Raw genomic sequence first — 13,487 nt, forward strand, 5'->3', positions numbered from 1 at the left:
CATGTGTCACATGTCACATGTAGATGGACGGGCGTGGTCCGTGGATTGAGATGCATTCAGCAACAGCGTTGATCTGAAATCAGATTCATCTGCAAAAAAAAGAAGAAATTCAGAGTTGGGGAAAATATGCATAAAAGAACAGAATTTGAGGTTAAATATGAACACTAGGGGGAGGCAAGTGCCATACCCGTACCCCAAATGACGCCACTGTAGTGAACTGAAGTCTTTGTTTATGTGGCTGGAGCAATTTGTATGAAAGGTATTAATAAAATCTATACTGACAAATGATTAAATGTTTGTTATCGGTTTACTGTCTTTTTATAATCATTGTTTGGTTCAAAGTTCTTGAATGGAAAACCATGCTACTATAATTTTATTACTTAGTAAGGACAGGGCACTGAATTGCACAATAAAGCTAGATTAAAGTCATATAAAGCAGTGCCCTTGTCTGCACCTAAACATAACTGTAACATACTGTAGCAATGCAGGCCTACAGCCTCCTTCTTTACTGTCAGAACATATTTTGTTCCCAAATTATGCATGATTAAGGAATGTTTCTACACCCATCTCACCCCATAGCACCCCCATGAATGTATGCTATGCCAGTTGCATTTGCATACACATAAGCACGAAGCATGTGTAATGTTTGCACATACTATACGAGTATACGTGCATGCATTGATCTCTCGCATGCCTTTTTTTGATGTCCTAATTCAAATGGATTCTTCTCACAATTTCAGTTCTGAATGAATAAGTATTCCAGGGAGTGAGGGACTATATTTTCTTTACTTGGAGGCTGTGACAATCAAGGAAGAGACAGAAAAATCACTGCAGAGAGGGCTATGGTGGGATTTCTTTCTAAACCAGATCCACAGACGGATGTTTGTGGATCTGCACACAAACAGTGATGATGGTCATGATGGACATACGTACGGAATCGAGTCCTGCTTATGTCTCCCTAACTCCAATTTCACCTAATTCCACACACTTCCAGAACTGCAGAGTGGAAGCTTTGATCATCCCATGTCTGTTAGGTTTGTTCTGTTTGCTTGATATCAGTTTAGATTAGCAGGTTTGCTACAGCAGCTTTTCACCTTACACACTGTCACTTTGATCCCTTCATGTAAAACTGTCCAGCTTTATCTACACTCTAGTTTGGACAAGATGCCAAGAAGTAGGCTTTGGGATAAAGATTGAGGTCAGTCAACGTGCTTAATGATAAACTGTAACAGGCCCTCTTTGAGGTTTTATGACATGTGGTAATATCAGTCCAGCTCTGCCAGATTTTGTTATTTCTAATAGGTCACACAGACCATATATAATCACAGGTGCCAGTGTTGCGTCTGACAGTCCACAGAGATTCGTGGACGGTTGGTTTGTTGTTACATTACTATATAACAGGCAGGTCAAGAATACCTTTTTGCCCACGATGGCATCTGAAAAAATGGAGATGGAGGATTCTGACTCCACACTGATGGAGAAGGGCAAGAAGCCGCCTGCCGCCAGACCTCCCAACAAGTTCGAGAAGGTGTTCCAGCCCTGCCTGGCGGAGATCGTGGGGACCATGTTTTTTGTGTTCATTGGCTGTGTGTCTGTCATAGAAAATGTGCCTGCAGCAGGAAGGCTGCAGCCGGCATTGGTGCATGGACTGGCTGTGGCAGTGCTGGTTGCTGTCATGGACAACATCAGGTATTTGTTTTTGTTTTTTCAAATAAAATAGATTTGCTTTTACACTGAGAATATGGAAATGCTGCTTTATATCTTTTTACAATCAGTATTGCTGAGTCTCATTGTCTTATTATGCATCCTTTGGAAAATGCTAAATGCATATTCAGAATAGAATTGCATCACCTGCAGTGCACATATAGGCTTAACTTGCAATGGCCATATGGCACCTGCTCTTGGTCTTTGTTTCTCACTCTTCATTTCTCACTCCACTCCCAGTGGTTCCCATTTCAACCCGCCTTTCACCATAGCCATCTACCTGTGTGGAGGCATGGAGCTAATGATGGTGGGGCCCTATCTCGTCAGTCAACTCATCGGAGGTGTCCTGGGAGCTGGAATGGCAAAGGTCAGTGTCAAATCCATAGCCATTGGCAAATTAACCACTTGAACCCTATCATCCCTATTCTGGGGTGAAAAGTCCTCGAAAATAGCAGATCGACAAGCTCATAACACGTTGCATTGCAACACAGTGAGCTTGATGATCAGCTATTTTCGTTGAAGCAATTTGGTGGCAGGGAAAAGGTTGATAAAGGTCAACAAAGCATATAGGGTTTAAGTAAATATAGGGTTTAATATAAAGCCATGGCTACATAATTATTCAAGTGAAACTGCTGTATAGTATGACACTTTCTAGCTGTGAAATTATGCATTTTGTGGTGTTTTCTTGTTGGGTCTTGTGGGTGTGGCTTTTAAGTGAGTTGATATAGTTTAACCTATATTGTTTCTTACAAATTATTACACAATTATTATTATAGTTACAACATAGTCTAGTACAAGTACAGTGCAAATCTGTGATTTTTTTATTACAAATATTTCACCCTAGATCATGGTTCCTGCAGACCGTTACTTCAATGCCACTGGAGCCGCTTTTGACATTCTCAAGTCAGAAAACCAGCTAGCGGGCGCGATCTTTGGAGAAGTTGCAATGACCTGCTTAATCACTATGGTGGTGCTGCTGGTGGCAGTCAACACAAAGACAAAAACCCCTTTGGCTCCCTTCCTAGTGGGCTGCACCGTCATCATCAACGTCCTGGCTGGGTGAGATAATGTGGCTGTGGCCAACTTTGGTCTTGAAATGTAGAGTGGCGCACAGTAACTTGAATACTGTACTTAAGTGCATTTTTTGAGTATCATCTTTACTTGAGTATTTGTATGTTTGGATATTTATGACTTTCACTTACATTCCACTACATTTCCAAATATTGTGCTTTGATTCCACTACATTTATTTTGAAATTTGTACTTTTCAATACTCAATTTTCAATTAAAAAAAGTCCAAAGCATGTACTTTTTGAATACTTGAGCCACTGCTCTACAGAGCATGGAGTTGCACAGCTAATTCCATGGTAGTCCATTCAGAACCAATCGATGGACATAGCCATCCTTAACTAAAACCTACACAATTTTCACCATCTTACCACAGTCTCGCCTTCTTAAATAGGCAGTTTTAAGAAATATATATATTTTTAAATATTTTTACTCCCACTAGCCAACAACTTTCCCCCGAAAAGCTCTCATTGTGCTCTCTGTTCTGATCCAGTGGAGATGTATCAGGGACATGCTTGAACCCTGCCAGGGCCTTTGGTCCAGCTGTGATGACCAACTATTGGACCTACCATTGGGTTTACTGGGTTGGACCAATAGGTGGAGGCCTGCTGGCTGCTGGACTTCTCAGGTAGGTGCCGTGTATGCCTTCCCATGTGCTTTTGTAACAAAGCAAAAACACCTACAAAAAAAGATTGATTTTTATTTTGTATTTTTTTTTTTTACAGGACCATCCTTGGTGATGAAAAGATTCGGCTTATTATGAAGTGATAAACTTCTCCTCTGTGTAGATGTTTCCCTTCTGAAATATTTCTTAGAACTTTATCCACCAGCAGATGTCAGTAAATACTTGAAGATGTCATTTCACTATAGTACTAATGTACTCTCTATTGTGTTTTCTATTGTTTTCTATTTTCACTTCACTTATTGTCAATTAAAACAAGGTAACTTAAATTTGTCCTTTGTGCATATCTCCTAGACACACACGCACTGTAGGAAACACCGACATGAGACCGTAAAATTAGATGTCAGAAATAAAGACAGACCCACATGCTATAACGTTGTACAACCACTATTGTGCATCATGAGCAGTTAAATTACCAAACAATTTAAGGTAGCCAAAAGCCATATGGTATTTGTTGTTGTTGTTGACAGTAGCCTAATCATGCTGCTGCACTTAACTATATTGTAGTCAGGCCAACAAGTTGCTCATTGTTGGACACCAAGCTGTCTGTGCGTGGTGCCCCTTTGTGTGTCAATGGGATGAGACGTCATCAAACAACAAGTTGACTTGCAAAAATCAGAAGCCATTAATGCCCTGTATAGCTTTTCCTGTCGTTCTCAGTGTACGGCCTTGCTTTTTCCTCGTGTGCTTTAAATTATGCCAATGATATGCATGTGTCATAATTCCTAGTTTGCGTAGTTGAAGTTTATCATTTTTTGGTAGGGGGGCCTCATCAATGATTCAAGTCCAGGGGTCTTCACAACCCAAAATCCGGCTCTGGGCACGGGCAACATTGATGTAGTACCAGGCACTAGCTTCTTCTCTCACCAGTTTACAGCTGGAAAATGACCTGGTGCTGTTGTTTGAACCAGTAACATTTGTGTCGCTGGTAGGTCCCCGTCAGCAATAGCCTAATTGACTGGGCCTTCTTTGACTTCGTACATATGGGAGAGGTCATATATATATTTCTGCCCCCCAATTTTAATGCACATTCTATATCTTCTAACTTGTTCCTGTTTTTCAAGGTACGTAAGTGGCCCAAATCAGCAAATAAAAGAGAAGGTTAAACACATTCAATAAAACAAGAATATAACATTCTCATATCTCATCAAATAAAATATACTGGAGCACTCGACTGGGCTGCACGTGTTTATTGTTTTGCAGGGGTGACTTGCAAATTGTCCCTGTTGAGCATCAATTAGTGATACATACTCACTCCTCCTAGTTTAATAAACATTCTGCATCGTGGCTACGAGTGTGCATCCTCCTCATACCTTTGATTTTATCTTTATACCAAGGTCAGAACCTCCACAATACTGGTGTGCGACTGTGTGCACCTTGATTTTTCTTGTTATTTAGATACGGAAGCCTACTGTGTTTGCTTGTCCACAAATGCCAAGTGTTATTTAGGTATGTTGTTTAGTCAGGTATTCCCCTACTTTGTTTTCTTTGCACTCTATTTGCATTTAAGTCGTTTGTTTTTTAAAGGCATCTGCTGAATTGCAAATTGACAAATAGTAAAATGTATTTATTGGTCCAATTCATTTATTAACTATAGTAATGATTTAAAAAATATTTCTTCACCTGTAAAACAACCTTTCTTCTATATTACGACCGCCTTATACCTATATGAATATAGGTAGCCTACATAGCCGATTTATTTTTAAAGAAGAAATACAAATTTAGATAAGTTCGCCTAAAACTAATAAGTAGCCTCTAGGCTACATCATTCTACCAATCATTCTGCTCTCTGTCCTGATCCAGTGGAGATGTAGGCCTCAGAGATGCATGTGTTTGAACCCTGCCAGGCCATTTAGCCATGATGGCCAACTATTGGACCTGTGGGTTAACTGCTGTGCTGAATACTGATGTCTGCTTTGTTCATCATGCTGATGAACAAAAAAGAACAAATAAAGAAATAAAGAAATACAAAAATTAAGAAATAAAGAAGTAAAGAACATTTGGACACATTGAATAAAGGACAAGGTTTAAGTTTTGTATCAATTACATGTATTTATTATTTTCACCAGGAATGACAAGGATATGTGGTCAAGGTCAAGGTCTTTATTAGTGTCCCAAAAGGGCAAATAGTTTTACAGCCGGAGTAGTGGTTTAAAACATACATGTTTACACCGCCGGTTTGCAGTATATCCAGGGCAGGCACAGCTTATCTGTACTTGTCAGAGAGGGCCAGGGCTACGAGGTTCCGGAACTTATCCATGGCCAAGTGCATAACAAGAGTGAACTCATCCAGTGTTGCTTGTGACAGGCCACAGAGAGTCATGGACAGTGGGTTTGTTGTACACATTACTATATAACAGTCAGGTCAAGAATACCTTTTTACCCACGATGGCATCTGAAAAAATGGAGATGGAGGATATTGACTCCACACTGATGGAGAAGGGCAAGGAGCCGCCTGCCGCCAGACCTCCCAACAAGTTCGAGACAGTGATCCAGCCCTGCCTGGCGGAGATCGTGGGGACCATGTTTTTTGTGTTCATTGGCTGTGTGTCTGTCATAGAAAATGTGCCTGCAGCAGGAAGGCTGCAGCCGGCATTGGTGCATGGACTGGCTGTGGCAGTGCTGGTTGCTGTCATGGGCAACATCAGGTATTTATTGTTTTTTGAGTGGTGCCAACCACTCCTACATTTGACTTTGTCCGTGTGTCCGTATGTCCGTCCGTATGTTTGAGCACGGCTGATTGGTCAAGCTTCACGTGACACGTGACAATATGTTGTCACGTGTCACGTGACAACATATTGTTGCTGATTGCAACACAAGGATGTAACCAGTTACACTTTCAAAGGCACCACTCTCTTCACACTGGGTGTGTTTCTTTGTTTGTGTTTGATTCTTTTCAAATAAAATAGATTTGCACTGACTTACACTGAGAATATGGAAATGCTGCTTTATATCTTATTTTTAGCGGCGCTAGCCGCTCTATACCTTTAGGTAGAGCGGATATTAGCCCTCTATACCTGGCTTTTGCGTCAACGTTCTGATTGGTCAGGCTCGCCAAGGTTCTGATTGGTCAGGTCCGTCAACGTTCTGATTGGTCAGGTCCGTCAACGTTCTGATTGGTCAGACCCGTCAACGCTCTGATTGGTCAGACCCGTCAACGCTCTGATTGGTCAGACCCGTCAATGCTCTGATTGGTCAGACCCGTCAACGCTCTGATTGGTCAGACCCGTCAACGCTCTGACTGGTCAGACCCGTCAACGCTCTGATTGGTCAGACCCGTCAACAAAGTGATTGGTCAAGCTTCACGTGACACATGGCTAACACATTATAATCACATATCGATGACAAAATGTATCAAAGGCGCCGCTACCTTCACACAGGGTGTGATTTTTTTACAATCAGTATTGTTGATTCTCATTGTCTTATTATGCATCCTTTGGAAAATGCTAAATGCATATTCAGAATAGAATTGCATCACTTGCAGTGCACATATAGGCTTAACTTGCAATGGCCATATGGCACCTGCTCTTGGTCTTTGTTTCTCACTCTTCATTTCTCACTCCACTCCCAGTGGTTCCCATTTCAACCCGCCTTTCACCATAGCCATCTACCTGTGTGGAGGCATGGAGCTAATGATGGTGGGGCCCTATCTTGTCAGTCAACTCATCGGAGGTGTCCTGGGAGCTGGGATGGCAAAGGTCAGTGTCAAATCCATAGCCATTGGTAAATTAACCACTTGAACCCTATCATCCCTATTCTGGGGTGAACATTCCTCGAAAATAGCAGATCGACAAGCTCATAAAGCGCTAGAAGACTGCAACACAGTGAGCTTGATGATCAGCTATTTTCGGTGAAGTGGGAAAAAGGACGGTCAATAAAGGTCAACAAAGTATATAGGGTTTAAGTAAATGTAGGGTTTAATATAAAGCCATGGCTACATAATTATTCAAGTGAAACTGCTGTATAGTATGACACTTTCTAGCTGTGAAATTGTGCATTTTGTAGTGTTTTCTTGTGGGTGTGGCTTTGAAGTGCAGTTGATATAGTTTAGCCTAATTGTTTCTTACAAATTACTACATTTAACATACGGTAGGCTAGTACAAATACAGTACAAATCTGTGATTTTATTATTACAAATATTTCACCCTAGATCATGACACCTGCAGACCGTTACTTCAATGCCACTGGAGCTGCTTTCAACATTCTTAAGTCAGAAAACCAGCTAGCGGGCGCCATCTTTGGAGAAATTGCAATGACCTGCTTAATCACTATGGTGGTGCTGCTGGTGGCAGTCAACAAAAAGACAAAAAACCCTTTGGCTCCATTCCTAGTGGGCTGCACCGTCATCATCACGATCCTGGCAGGGTGAGATAATGTGGCTGTGGCCAACTTTGGCCTTGAAATGAACAGTGGTGCAGAGTAAAGAATGCTGTAGGCCTACTTAAGTGCATTTTTTGAGTATCGTCTGTACTTAACTTGAGTATTTGTATTTTTGGATAGTTATGACTTTCACTTTCACTTCACTACATTTCCAAGACAAATATTGCACTTTGACTCCACTCCAATTTATTTTTTAAATATTTTTCCAAAGCATGTACTTTTTGAATACTTGAGCCACTGCTCTACAGAGCATGGAGTTGCACAGCTAATTCCATGGCATTCCAGCCAGAAGCATTGGATGGCTGGACAAACCAACCGTCGGACATAGCCATCCTTACAGCTAAAACCTAAAAAGCTGTATCTGTCTTCACCTGTAAAACAGCATTTTCACCATCTTACCACAGTCTCGCCTTCTTAAATAGGCAGTTTTTAAGAAATATAATTTATATATATGTTTGAATATTTTGGCAAATTCCAACTAGCCAACAACTTTCCCCCCAAAAGCTCTCATTGTGCTCTCTGTTCTGATCCAGTGGAGATGTGTCAGGGACTTGCATGAACCCTGCCAGGGCCTTTGGTCCAGCTGTGATGGCCAACTATTGGACCTACCACTGGGTTTACTGGGCTGGACCAATAGGTGGAGCCCTGCTGGCTGTTGGACTTCTCAGGTAGGTGCCGTGTATGCCTTCCCATGTGCTTTGTAACAAAGCAAAAACACCTAGAAAAGATCTTGATTTTAATTTTTTTATTACAGGACCATCCTTGGTGATGAAGAGATTCGGCTTATTATGAAGTGATAAACTTCTCTGTGTAGATGTTTCCCTTCTGTAATGTTGCTTAGAACTTTATCCACCAGCAGATGTCAGTAAATACTTGAAGATCACAATAGAGAGTACATTAGTACTATAGTGAAATGATGAAGATGTCATTTCACTATAGTACTAATGTACTCTCTATTGTGTTTTCTATTGTTTTCTTCTTTCTTCATATCATTATTGTCAATTAAAACAAGGTAACTGAAATGTGTCCTTTTTGCATACAGTATCTCTCTCACACACACACACACACACACACACACACACACACACACACACACACACACACACACACACACACACACACACACACACACACACACACACACACACACACAAACACACACACACACACACACACACACACACACACACACACACACACACACACAGACAGACAGACAGACAGACAGACAGACAGACAGACAGACAGACAGACAGACAGACAGACAGACAGACAGACAGACAGACACACACACACACACACACACACACACACACACACACACACACACACACACACACACACACACACACACACACACACACACACACACACACACACACACACACACACACACACACACACACACACACACACACACACACACACACACACACACACACACACACAGAGAGATTTCAAACTATCAATGCAATAACAGCACGCTAACCTTCCAGGAAGAGAAAGGTTGTAGTTTCTAATAGCTTGGATTCCCCATCGATGATATCATTGGTAGGCAGTTTTCTGAACTGTCCATAGCCCACCATTGAAAGGCAGAAATTGTGCCATCTTATAATGGGCATCAGTGAGGTACAGTGATATGAAGATATGGTTCACTCTTCACAAGAGCTGCTCACCAGGAACATGTAGCCTATATGGTTTCCTCTGCAGTTGGTGTGTGGATGGCTGAATGTGAGGCAAACAATTGTCCATGGAGCAATTGTCCATGGAGGCCATGTCCACGGAGATGGAGAAGTGTTTATGTAACCGGGCAATGGCACAACCTAAGTGACTAGTGAGTCAGAGTCTTCGGTTGTAATATAGAAGAAATTTGTCAGAATATGCTTGTGCAGTAGAAAAACATTTGCTGCAGATATAGAATCACATTTGTGCAGGTGAGAGAGATCACTTAGCAGCAGCTTTCAAACATACTTGTGCCCCATAAGCGATAGTGCCAGTGCCAGTGCAGTGCAGCAGCAATGGAGTGTAATCATTGTAAGATGTACATAATAGGCTAATGTGATCATGCTTTTGTGACAACCTGTGTCACCAAGACTAACATGGCAACAGGGCTCAGCACTAGTTCAACAGCCTAATGGTTGACAGGTGGTAACTGTGCCACAGTTTGGTGGAATAACCCATTTGAAGAGGAAGGCTGTTGTTCCTCATTACTGTCTTTTCATTGTGGTCAAAACGGCCAATAACCATGTAGGCCTAGTTTTCCTGGATTTTCCATGTCGATCCAGTTCGCTATAGGTCATCTGAATACTAGCCCATGGATTGTTAACAGGGTTTGTCTGAGAAAAAGAGAAGACAAGGCCAACAAACTAAGCAGACGAAGACTAAGACACTGCCTGCTAGCCACTCCGGCTACACATGAAGGTACATTTGACACTTTCAGGGTTTAACACAATGGATGTATTATCCTCAAAGGGCACTTTGCACAGTCAGCAGTATCATCAACAACAACAACCAACACATGGCAATCACACAGAAACATAAGGCGGCTACACATAGAAATAGTGTTATTTAAAAGGCCAAAAGAAGCAGGGAGGGACAGATTATCTATTGGTATTGGTACTGCATCTTGCATCTTGGCAGACAGACAATTCATATCTGCAACCAGATAAGAGCAACCTGAACCCACTGAACAAGGGGTGACTATCGTCAGCAAATAATTGACTGGGCCTTCTTTGTGGCTCTGACTTTGTAGACATGGGGGAGGTCCCTCAAAACCCTCAATTTAATGCACATTCTATATCTTCTATATCTTGTTCCTGTTTTTCAAGGTTCGTAAGAGGCCCAAATCAGCAAATAAAAGAGAAAATTAAACCGATTCTATAAAACAAGAATATAACATTATCATAAAGGTGGTGTCAACATTGAAACCTCTGAACTAACTTCCATTACAAATACATACACTGAAAGGGCTATGTAGGCGCAAACAACACCAGTATTTGGTTCAAAGGTTAAATTATCATGAATTATGTCCTCAAATACTGTTGAACATCAGCTTGGCCATGAATAGAGGGAGGCTTCTTCCTAAATTCAATTTTCCTTTCCTCTGTTTTAGACACATTTATATCCAAGAAGGGGTGTTTGCACCAGTCAATAGATTAATCCACCACAGGACCATGGTCAGTTTCATCATTACTGAGCATGGACACAATAGTGTCAAAAATACCTAAAATGCGAGGCTCGATACAGTTAAAAGCGTCAGGAGTGTTGCTATGGAGTGTTGGGCGGGAGGAGTAGGACGAAGACTCTTAAGTCCTCCCGGTGGGGGCTCCGCACTGGCAGGTGAGTCAGTAGGATACGACAGCAGTGACAACACAGAAATGTGTGTGGGGAGGAATCAATTGGCTTAACGACTAAATTGGGGAGAAATGGGGGGTAAAAAATGTTTTGGCTACTCTAAATCATAAGAAAAAAAAAGAAAATAAAAAAAAGCGCGAGAAGTCAATAAATAGCAATCATACACATTTCTTTGCACCATCCAGGTAATCCATGGCCATATTTAGAAGTCACCAGTGGCAACCTCAGGAACCCTATTGTATATGGAGTTAAAGTGACTTGTTTTTTTTTCCTCGTTCAATTATTATAGATTTTTTCACATGGAATCAAATTTACATCTCAAGCAGTGCAAAATCAACATTATCGAAATCATCCCCCACCCTTCTCCCTTTACCCACCTTTCATCATCCCATCCCTTCCCAACCCTTCCTCCTTCCATAATCCTATTAATTGAGCAACACAACTCATCCATTAAAACAATTACTTAAAAAGGTTCAGCTCCCATGCTGGTCATAAATGACCAGTGCAAGGTTTCTATTTTGTCCTTATATTAAAAACTGTAGCAATTGATTCACTTCTTAACTTGTTTCTGCAATTCCCTGCTACAAGAGAGCTCTTTCGAGCCATGAAATGGATCTGTGTTGTGGCAAGTTGCAGAGCAGAACCCCTAGGAGCCACACCATAAAAACACTGCTCCCTTCCTGGTGGGTTGTAGGCTACTGGCTACATCATCATTGATATAATGGCTGGGTGAGATAGTAATGCGACTATGGCCAACTTTAGCCTTGAGATAAGAGCCGGGTTCTTTATCACCTCTCCCTCCGCCTAGGTTAAATAGGCCTATGTTTTGTATATTTCATATTTATGGCCTAATATTTGATAGCTCTATTAGTTGCATAGTAGTGATGACTAACACAATCATCTGTCCATCCTATCCTAACAAGAATCTAGCCTAGCCAACGCTCCTAGACTCTTCTCCCTCGGGCTCCCAAGCTAATGACAGCCCCCTTAGCCATGACTGCAGACTCACTCCCCATTTCTGCTACTGTCTGAAAACTCATCTCTTCAGACTCCATCTCACCCCTATACTCCTCTTTCCTTGTATATGTCACCTACTTATTATAGATGATATTTATTTAACCCTATTGGATTCTCACTTTTAATACTTTGTGTATAGAACTACCCCTGTTTCCCAATGCGTTTAGTTTTTTATATCATGTAAAAAATATTGTTTCTATTTTTAGTTCATCTTTAGCTTAATTGTGTTTCTTAGGTTCCAATTTGGCCTTCTCTGTCTATCCAGAGCTAGGAATCTACCCTGTGTGTTTTTGATTTTCTCGTTTCACACCAGATAAATAAAATGTATTATTATTATTAATATTATTATCTTTTACAGAAAATGGAGTGGCAACTATTTTTATTTGTTTCATAAATCCCAGAAAGAATGGATAAATTGCAAAAATACCCCATCTACAAAAAATATGTAACAGACTCAGTAATCAGTGATGTAATCTTTTATGAAAATCTTTGACAATGACATGCCCAAAATAGGGACTCCGCACTCACAGGATGTACAATAATCTAGAAATTAATTATGGAAATTAAATAATTGAATGTAGTGTAAATGAGATTTTTGGTTAAAACAAAACTTTTGTTAAACAGCTATAAAGCTCTATATTTTGATAGTAACCAGTATAATGTTCGTTCAGTAATGGAGGTCTGGTCTCCCTGTCTCTCCAGCTTTTTAGAAACCACAAAATACATTTTCAGTTCCAGACCAGTTCCAATTTTGTTCAGTAATTTATTTGTTTCATCACTTAAAGTTTCAGTTCTCTCTGTTGATTGGGTAAAATTGGCATCCCGAGCTGAAAATGTATTTTCAGTTTACTAAAGAGCTGCTGGAGAGACTGGGAGATCACTGTTTTTGAACAAATACTAGTCTATAGCAATGATTATGGTAATATAGAGCTATTTAACGCTTACTTTAACAAAAAATATCACCTAAATATTAAAGTACCTTTAAATAAACATACAAATAAACTAATACATTATGTATTCATAAAAAATCAAATAAAATGGTTTTATTATTATTTATTTATTTTAAAAATCTCTCCTCTCCACTTTGAAAACCACTGAGCTAGCCCCTTATTTTGCCTAATTTGGACAAATGTATCCAAAGATTGTGACAAATCAATTAAATATGAATGATGGTATCTTTAATGCCTAATCTGACCTGGATCTTACCACAAAAATTGCTTTAAGGTCGACTCGTGCGTAAATACGCACGCGTAAGAGGAAAAACAAAGACACAACAAATAGGC

General features: G+C 40.6%; 2 protein-coding genes across 2 annotated transcripts; both read left to right on the forward strand.

Annotated features, from left to right (window-relative positions):
* Positions 1–1,398: 1,398 nt before the first annotated feature.
* Positions 1,399–3,679, forward strand: LOC311060342 (aquaporin-8-like). The gene is made up of 5 exons (XM_084078495.1): positions 1,399–1,689; positions 1,945–2,071; positions 2,549–2,763; positions 3,265–3,399; positions 3,497–3,679. Exons 1-5 carry the CDS (start codon positions 1,430–1,432, stop codon positions 3,537–3,539), a joined length of 780 nt encoding a protein of 259 aa, XP_083934621.1. The 5' UTR covers positions 1,399–1,429; the 3' UTR covers positions 3,540–3,679.
* Positions 3,680–5,681: 2,002 nt separating this feature from the next.
* On the forward strand, positions 5,682–8,855 carry LOC311060341 (aquaporin-8-like). Its single transcript, XM_084078494.1, has 6 exons — positions 5,682–6,101; positions 7,025–7,151; positions 7,604–7,818; positions 8,367–8,501; positions 8,588–8,707; positions 8,751–8,855. Exons 1-5 carry the CDS (start codon positions 5,842–5,844, stop codon positions 8,628–8,630), a joined length of 780 nt encoding a protein of 259 aa, XP_083934620.1. The 5' UTR covers positions 5,682–5,841; the 3' UTR covers positions 8,631–8,707; positions 8,751–8,855.
* The last annotated feature ends 4,632 nt before the right edge of the window (positions 8,856–13,487 follow it).

The sequence above is a fragment of the Gymnoscopelus microlampas genome (genome assembly GCF_963454915.1).
Source record: "Gymnoscopelus microlampas genome assembly, chromosome: 14".
NCBI classification, from domain to species: domain Eukaryota; kingdom Metazoa; phylum Chordata; class Actinopteri; order Myctophiformes; family Myctophidae; genus Gymnoscopelus; species Gymnoscopelus microlampas.

Bases quoted from the DNA above. Each gene is read 5' to 3' on its own strand.
- LOC311060342 (XM_084078495.1), top strand. From the start codon at position 1,430: ATGGCATCTGAAAAAATGGAGATGGAGGATTCTGACTCCACACTGATG. The intron at 2,072-2,548 runs GTCAGTGTCAAA...ATTTCACCCTAG, and splicing joins TGGGAGCTGGAATGGCAAAG to ATCATGGTTCCTGCAGACCG. The intron at 3,400-3,496 runs GTAGGTGCCGTG...TTTTTTTTACAG, and splicing joins CTGGCTGCTGGACTTCTCAG to GACCATCCTTGGTGATGAAA.
- LOC311060341 (XM_084078494.1), top strand. From the start codon at position 5,842: ATGGCATCTGAAAAAATGGAGATGGAGGATATTGACTCCACACTGATG. The intron at 6,102-7,024 runs GTATTTATTGTT...CTCCACTCCCAG, and splicing joins GCTGTCATGGGCAACATCAG to TGGTTCCCATTTCAACCCGC. The intron at 8,502-8,587 runs GTAGGTGCCGTG...TTTTTATTACAG, and splicing joins CTGGCTGTTGGACTTCTCAG to GACCATCCTTGGTGATGAAG.